The sequence below is a fragment of the Cervus canadensis genome, chromosome 18 (assembly GCF_019320065.1).
Source record: "Cervus canadensis isolate Bull #8, Minnesota chromosome 18, ASM1932006v1, whole genome shotgun sequence".
Lineage (NCBI taxonomy): Eukaryota > Metazoa > Chordata > Mammalia > Artiodactyla > Cervidae > Cervus > Cervus canadensis.
This window is the reverse complement of record NC_057403.1, coordinates 37973237-37981625: the sequence shown is the minus strand read 5'-3', so window position 1 is coordinate 37981625 and position 8389 is coordinate 37973237. Positions and strand designations below refer to the sequence as shown.

General features: G+C 37.6%; 1 protein-coding gene across 8 annotated transcripts in view; it reads right to left on the bottom strand.

The window, feature by feature from the left end:
• Nucleotides 1–3918: 3918 nt before the first annotated feature.
• Nucleotides 3919–8389, bottom strand: part of TERB1 (telomere repeat binding bouquet formation protein 1) — a 31773-nt gene continuing 27302 nt past the window's right edge. For 5 of the 8 annotated variants that reach the window (XM_043437752.1, XM_043437756.1, XM_043437755.1 and 2 more), the window contains 2 exons: nucleotides 8066–8131; nucleotides 3919–4397 (listed from right to left, as the gene is read on the bottom strand). In XM_043437752.1, coding sequence (XP_043293687.1) covers nucleotides 4210–4397; nucleotides 8066–8131 — 254 coding nt within the window. In that variant the 3' untranslated portion in view covers nucleotides 3919–4209. Of the gene's footprint in view, nucleotides 4398–6909; nucleotides 8132–8389 lie in introns of those variants that run through there. The other 3 variants (XM_043437759.1, XM_043437757.1, XM_043437758.1) reach the window with 3 other exon arrangements.

Genomic DNA, 8389 nt, shown 5'->3' with positions numbered 1-8389 from the left:
AAGCTCAGAAATCTTAAGAAACCTGACCGAGGACTCAATGCTTTCCAGCTATCTTTTGATAGCATCCTGGTACTTCCAGTCTTACTCACCAGTTTTAACCTATTATATATACCATGAACTCTGCCTAACCCTAATCGAGCCACGAATTGAAAGATCGGCCTTAAACGAGACTCCCCAAATACAAATATCCTGCTTTTCACGTCGTTCTTCCTTGACCCTATTAAGACCACGAGGCAGTGATTTTTGCCGCAATGAAGAATACACTTTTTTTTTTTTTTCTGGGAGCCACCGTTTGACACCAAAAATACTAGGCTTTAATTTCCTTTCTTCAGGAAAAGAAAGAAAAAGGAATAGATGTGAAAGGAGAAGGGGCAGGGGAGGAAAGGGGAGGAAGAGGGTAATGGGAAGAAAAGGAAAGAAAAAATACACTTCACCTGTCCAGTTTCACTTTAGGTGTGACTGCTACCTGAGGGCTCTGTGGACGCAGAGGCATTTTACAAGGCATTTCTTAATATCACAAGGAAGTAGGATATAGCAGAAAAGCAATCAAGTATGTGGGTTTCAGATGAGTAGGACTCTGATCCTGGCTCTGCCAACATGATGGCAGCATGAATTAAAGGATCTAACAAATCAGCATATATGCCAACCTGAATGTAAGGTTCAAACAAGACAATGGGAGTGAAAACTTATTTATAATTATACCTCGAAGTCTAGGAAAAGCAGAGAAAGTGTTGTACATCATAAGTAGTATCAGAATTTTCACAGGACAAAAGATGGAGTTGAAAACTACAGGCCAGTGAAATTCATCACCCCTAGGTGAAATTCTCTAATGTGACCAGTTGGAAAAGGAAAAGATAGCACCAGATTTAGTTTCTTTTTTTTTTTTTTTTTGCAGGAATACCAAGTAGGAGGATGCTGCAGAGTTAGCAAATTCAGATTTCAACAGGACATTTGCCAATGCACATTGTAAACGAGAAAGTGAAATGTAGGCTGGATGATGGTATCCAGGCTTGTTAAAGACCAGGCCCAGAGTGGGCTGATAAGCAAGCACCCTGCTCCCTTCCACCCCGAGGAGGCTGCTAGGAGCCTGCTCCAATCTCCTGCCTTGGCCCAGTCAATTCAGGGTATACCATTCGTGACTTGGATGAGAATGCAGCCACACACTCCTAGAAGTTGTGGATGACCTGAAGCAGGAAGGGAGGCCTAACACACTGGATGACAAATGATTACAGAATAAATCTAAAATTCAATTTAACAGGGACCACTGAAGTCTTGTGGGGCTTCCCTGGTGACTCAGATGGTAAATAATCTGCCTGCAATGCAGAAGACCCAGGTTTGATCCCTGGATTGCAAAGATCCCCTGGAGAAGGAAATAGCTACCTATTCCAATATTCTTGCCTGGAGAATTCCATGGACAGAGGAGCCTGGTGGGCTATAATCCATGGGATTACAAAGAGTTGGACACAACTGATTAACACATACAAACACTGAAGTCTTGTAGTGGAGTTAAAATAAGAACAAGGTAAGAATTAGTAAAAAAAAAAAAAAAAATCATGTCTTAACTATATCAATTATAATTGGAGAGTTGGTCATGTAGAATGCCAAGAAGCATGTTAGGTAAGGTCCATAAAACCTTTGGCGCTTCCCAGGTGGCACTAGTAGTAAAGAATCCACCTGTCAATGCAGGAGACACAAGAGACACAGGTTCGATCCCTGGGTCGGGAATATTCCTGGGTTGGGAAGATCTCCTGGAGATGGAAATGGCAACCCACTCCAGTATCCTTGCCAGGATAATTCTATGGACAGAGGAGCCTGGTGGGCTATAGTCTATGGGTCTGCAAAGAGTTGAACATGACTTAGCACACAAGACTCACTGAATTGAGTCCATGCTCACTTGCTCTTATAAAACCTTTGGGAGAGCAAAGAAACTGGTCCTTATACTCTGCCAGTCAGTCCACATTTTTGGGTGGACAGTCTATAAACAAAAAGGTGCCCCGTGGTCAGTGACTAAGTTCATAAGGGGACATGACACTGTTCTGCTGAAGCAGGAAGTAGCTAAGATTCAGCAGCATGGAAGATAAAGGATGTAGAGGGGAAACTGATGAACATCTATCTTTAACTCTCTAAAGGGCTGGTATGTGGAAAAGAGATTCAACTTTTGTGGTTCTGCAGGAGGTACTCCAGAAAAGCATATTTCATTTTGGCATAAGGAAGAACTGACCATCAGTTTTCACCCTGTGAAACAGTAAATTCCATGTTTCTGAGCATATAGGCAAAACTAAAGACAGTCACCAATGTCCGGATTGTTGTACAGCAGTTAGTTCTCTGGCATGAACTATAACTGAGGTAAGCTCCAACTCCAAGGGTCTGACTTCTTGTTCCCTGTGGAACTGGTCGGGTTTGGGTTCCTAAAACCAAACAGTCCTCTAATATGTGATCATTCTTTGGCTTTCCTTTTGATGTGTATTTATTTACTATCAAATTCCATTTGAGGGGAAAAAAAGCAGTTCACGTTAACCAAGTTAGCCAAAGGTTAGGATAAAATTTCAAGGTTTCAGAAGGCAATGTAAGTTATTTTAAATAAAGTGTCAGTGACGGATACAAAACATCTTCCAAGTTACAGTGTGTCATGCTCTTGGGGATGTAAGTAGTATTTGATTTTCTGTTACAGATAACTTCCAATTAAAACAGAAAACAAACAAAAAACTATTGCCAGCAAGGTTGAGGCAACAAAATGTCTTCCCCGTTGACCTAAAACAACATTCACACATCTTGAGAATTACACAGCACAGTAGCCCAGCAGACCATTTAAATCACCTCCATAGAGCTTAGGAAAGACTGATAATGGACTAAATTCACTCACACTTTAAATGATGCAAAGAATTTTCCTAACTGTAAATTATTCTTAGGCCTAAAGGAACTTTTGGATTTTAAACAGAGACTTTTCTGCTTATTGACCCTCCGGTATTTTGTACAACAGAAATTAATAAGTAGACATACTTTATCTAAGTAGACATACTCATGATCTGAAAGGATCCAAGAATACATGCTTATAGGAAAATACCCTTCAGTATTTTAAGAATGACATCAAACAGTGAGCCAATGTGTACAGACGTGCAGCTGAACTTTCAGGCCTTGATGCTTGATCACTGCCACGGTATTTTAAGTATAATGAAGAAGGCATTGGTGTGATGGAATATAAAAAGAGTAAGAAAAATAGAAGTTTGAGATTTAATAGTTTGGTTTCCAACTGGAAGAAAACTTAAAAGCAAACAATCAAAAATTGTTTCAAACTTTGAAAATGCAGAAGCAAATAAATATGCACCAAAAAGAAGTGAACCTGACAATAGAATCTGGAGTATTTGGAGCAACTGCACAATTGCCTGTAGAAGGAGAAACATTAGTGTGTGGGAACATAATTTGAACAACCTGGGAAACTAAGTTCCAGGGAGGGACTTTCACTGGGTAAAAATACTAAATCCAGTGTCTCATATAGTATATAATATCAAATAATGTTTAAAGGCCAATAATTTTTTTTCTCTGACCTGGGTTGAGCTTAAGGGAAAAAAAGCGTAATCCTATACATATGTTTCACCTCATGTGGAATTTTGTCCTACCAATCTACACATTGAAAATGTATTTGTTTTAGGGACTTCTCTGATGGTCCAGTGGTTAAGAATCTGCCTTCCAATGCATGGAACATGGGTTCGATCTCTGGTCAGGGAACTAAGATCCCACATGCTATGGGGCAACTAAGGCTGCATGATACAACTAGAGAGCTCTCATACCAGAACTAGAGAGAAGCCCACACATCACAACTAGCGCAGCCAAAGATATGATAAAATAAAATTTTTAGAAGAAAATGTACTTGTTTTATAATTAAAAAATAATAATTTTATTTGGCTGCACTGGGTCTTAGTTGCAGGGGATTTTTAGTTGCAACTTATGGGATCTAATTCCCTGACCAAGAACTGAATCCAGGATCCCTGCATTGGGACCACAGGGTCTTAGACACTGGACCACCAGGGAAGTCCTTATAAGTTATTTTAATAGTCTGATGAGCTACAGCATCACAAAAAATAATTAAAACAGTATCCCCATTGCTGCATTTCCTGTCTCATGAGAGTGTCTAAGAATATTTAAAATTTTGTATTTTTAACACACTGTTTTTCAAGGTGTCAAACTAACAATTGACAAGTCTTCTTCCAATCAAGGAGCCACACACTTGGGGCATTTGGTCAGCTTATGGTATTTGTGAGCAAGGTCCACAGCCTTCCGTCCTTGCTGAAAGGGGAAAGACCACAAAATTAAATTCCAGTGATTTCCCATTTTCTTAACTCCATTGAAAAGGTAATTTATTTCTTCTTTGGTAAAGTTTTTACGAACTCTTCTTTTCTCTGTAATTAATGAGAATTGTAGAATATATTAGTACTTGCTAAAAAAGAGATCTTCTTGAGAAATAAAAACTTATTCTAAGGATATGGATTATACAGTGAGAAAACTTCATGCCTGGGCTACTCATCATATGAAAATACACTTCAAATGAAAACAAACAATCTCTGAGTGCCTACTATCAACCTAGATGCTATCACTGTGATCTCTGTAATAACTGTAACTTAATCTTATGATAAGAAACACAAAATTTTATAAACATTTGGTTGTTAACTCTTTCGACATTCCTGTGAGGACAGTTAACCACTTACCTGTCTTACAGCTACAGTCTTCCCAAAGGGCTCCATAACTTCATAGAAAAGAATATCAATACTTGTTACTTTAATTATCATGCTTGATTAATATTTTTAAAGGATTAAGGGTCTTTTTTGAAATTTGACTTAAAGAACATGTTCATCACCTATATGAGGGCTAGCTTGATTAAAACTAAAAAAAAAAAAAAAACAGGCTGCACAAGGAGGAAGTTTTATCTGGTTTTTAGGGGTAATTTCTACAACAGAAAGAATACACAGTTGATATCCGTAAACAAATATTTTCTAGTCATGACTACCTGGAAATAGTCCTCCTTTAAGGTTTTTATTTTATTGTGAATGCTGATGAGGAGGAGTTTTTGTATTTCCAATTAAGGCTGCTATTCACTCTAGTAGGACCTGGAATAATTGCTGGGACAACCTTAGAAAATCTTGCCTTTGCAGGTCAGGACTGTTAGTCCATCTCTCCTAAAATAGGAGCCACAGTTCAGATCTCTTAAATCAGAAGAGAAAAATCTTAGCAGCAGAAGGCCAAGAAATCAATGAAATAATGTCTAATTATTACCGAATGGTATTGCTTAGAATGCGAGATCCATGAAGACTGGGATTTTTGTCTGTTTCACTCACCATTATGTCCCCCGTGCCTAAAATTGTGTCAGACACACGGGAGGTAATCAATAAATATTTGTTGAAAGAAAAAAAAGTTACTACTGGTAAAAAAATTTTTTTTTAATTTATCACTGGGACTTCCCTGGTGGTACAGTGGATAGGAATCCACCTGCTAGGGCAGGGGACACAGGTTCGATCTGTGGTCCGGGTAGATTCCACATGCCTCAGGGCAACTAAGCCAGTGTGCCACAGCTGCTGAGCTAGCGTGCTACAACCACTGAAGCCTGTGTGCCTAGACTCTGTGTTCCCCAAGAGAAGCCACCTCAATGAGAAGCCCATGTATTGCAATGGAGTAGATCCCGCTCTCCGCACAACTAGAGTGCCTGCACACAGCAACAAAGATGAAGAGCAACCAAAAATAAAATAATATATATTTAATATATTAAATATATTTTAAATATAAAATTTATATATATACATATAAGTTTTTAAAAAACTCATCAATGAAGTTACTTCTTACTTTTAGGTCTACTGGGAAACTGTAGTTCTCTGAGAAATAGATGATTTCAATTTCACTTGCTAAATGATCTCAAAACTCATTATAATCAGAACCAGATGGGTTATTATATCATTCAGGATATTGGGTCTTGGGGTTGTTCATGTAGAGCCCATCCCCACTTTTCCACTGCAGTTGCCATTTCACTGACTTCTAACTTAAATTAACATCTGTGCCCAACTCCTCAAAGGTCTCCACAGCAGAGCAGTGGGCAGCCTAGAAGGGGAAACAGCTCTCTACACCACAAGGCTCCCTTCTGTGGCTTCTTTAGTGCTCTTTTTTATACTGATTGGGCATTAGAAGAAAGCAGGGGGAAGAAAATAGTAGGGAAAAGTAGGCAAGAAGACTCAGTTTTAGACTTATTTTTCAATCCATCCTAAAAAAGCCTTGTCCCCAAGACTCTTTTAAATACTTAGATGCTGCAATGGTCCCTTCTCAAAAGAATAGTCTCAAATTTGAGTGTAACCTATAACCAAATGAAAGGTAATGAATGTCTCTAGTAAAAAAGGGAAATTTATTAACGGGGGAAAACAGTACATCAAATATTCCTGGCCTGCCTGTAAAAGAGATATGGATGCATACTAAGTCGCTTCAGTCGTGTCCCACTCTTTGTGATCCCATGGACTGTAGTCTGCCAGGTTCCTTTGTCCATGGGATTCTCCAAGCAAGATTACTGGAGAGGGTTGCCATGCCCTCCTCCAGAGGATCTTCCTGACCCACATCTCCTGCCTTGGCAGGCAGGTTCTTTACCACTAGTGCCACCTGGGAAGCCCCATAAGAGATATAAGACCAATCTAATCACCACCTCCTCAAGATGCCTAAATTTGAAAAACAGCAGGCCAACTTATTATTTGATTTTAACTAAGCAATTCTAACCTACAAAAAAGATGTAGGTGTTTATGAGTTGAAAATGATCCTAACAGTATTTAGGATCCCTCTGTATAATCAATATATAGGAATAATTATGTATATTTCATGAGGTTATGCAAATGACTTTACTATGAAAAATGATTATCAAATATTTTTAGTTGTTTTATATTTGCTTTTAAGACATGCTGGTGAAGAAATTCTATTGTTAATTTGATGCTAACTCCTTGTCAAAGACAAGACTTCCAACTGTAACATTTCTATGGAAAAATAACTATTTTCTAACAGTTTCTACAGAAAATATTACTTCAAGAAGTGGGCTACCCTATACTGGTACTGCACTTAATTTATATGCAGAATTTTAATCTTGAAAAAGACCCAGTTATAAAAAGTAAATTTGAAATTTCTTTCAAGGTTTTGGCAGTGAAAATGGCCAAACAAAAGTGAGTGGCAAAATGTTTCCTGGATGGATCAAGTCCAGACCTCTTCACAATAAATAACAGAATGGCTCTATAGTTACTAATGGCTATTAATTTCTAGGTTACTTTGACAAGTAATGTACTCAATTGCTTACTCTTATTCTGCAGGTACTAATTCCATACAAACAGAAGAAAATGGTAACATTCTTTAAGTCTCATGATAAATTTGAAATGGTGATAAACCTGAACTGTTAACCCTGTAGTTTAATAAAACCCCCTATAAGTTAACTCATAGTCAGAGAAGTATATTAACTTTTAAGCAGGGATCTAAGCTTTATACTATTTGTCTTTCAATTTTGATTATTTGAAGTGCTATAGATGTAAACCAAAATCTTCTGCAAAACCTTTCTGAAGCACTTGTGCATAGGAGAATAAACTTTATTCTTAAAACAGAAATGTGATCTAGAGGAATGAACCGGGGGTTCTGGAGAAAGACAAACTTGCATTTGAATCTAAGTTCTGCCATTTGTTCACTGGCAAATTTTGGCTATTCAGGGATTTTCCTATTGTTATGCAACCCAAAAGAAAGTAAAGTAGAAATAAAATAATACCTTATCTTACAATTTTATTTTATGAAATAAAGGAAATAATATCCATAAAACACCTAATACATAATGGGTTCTTAATAAATGTTGTTTTCTCTTGCTCCTTCCCCAACTAGAAAGCAAGAGATGAGCGAGTGGCATGAGGAAGGGAGGAGGGAAACCTCTTTTCTCAGGAAATATGACTCTTATCAGAGCCAAGGGTTATTATTTAGAAGCCATTAATGATGTGACTGAGAACAATCATTGAGCTGTTCTGTTTCAAGAGTATATTAAATTTAAATTTATTTAAAAATTAAGTATATTCACTTATTCTTCCAGGGGTAGTAGATTCATTACTGAGTTGATGTCTTCTACGCGGGGTCAGCAGAATTTCTGAAAAATACGAAAACATTTAGCCTACTTAGAGTATTAATCTGAGTAGTATCACATCAATTCCATTAGTATGATATTTCGTTTTTTCCCCTTCTAATGGGAATCCTTAGGTGGATTAGGAAGAATTTTTAAACCACCAGAGACTAAATCTACTCCCTGGGAACATTTTAAATCATAGTTGCTCAGAGACAGATTTTCTTTTCAACACTTTTTGTACCCTTTAGCTGTTAATATACTTAACGTTCTAGATCATAGTTC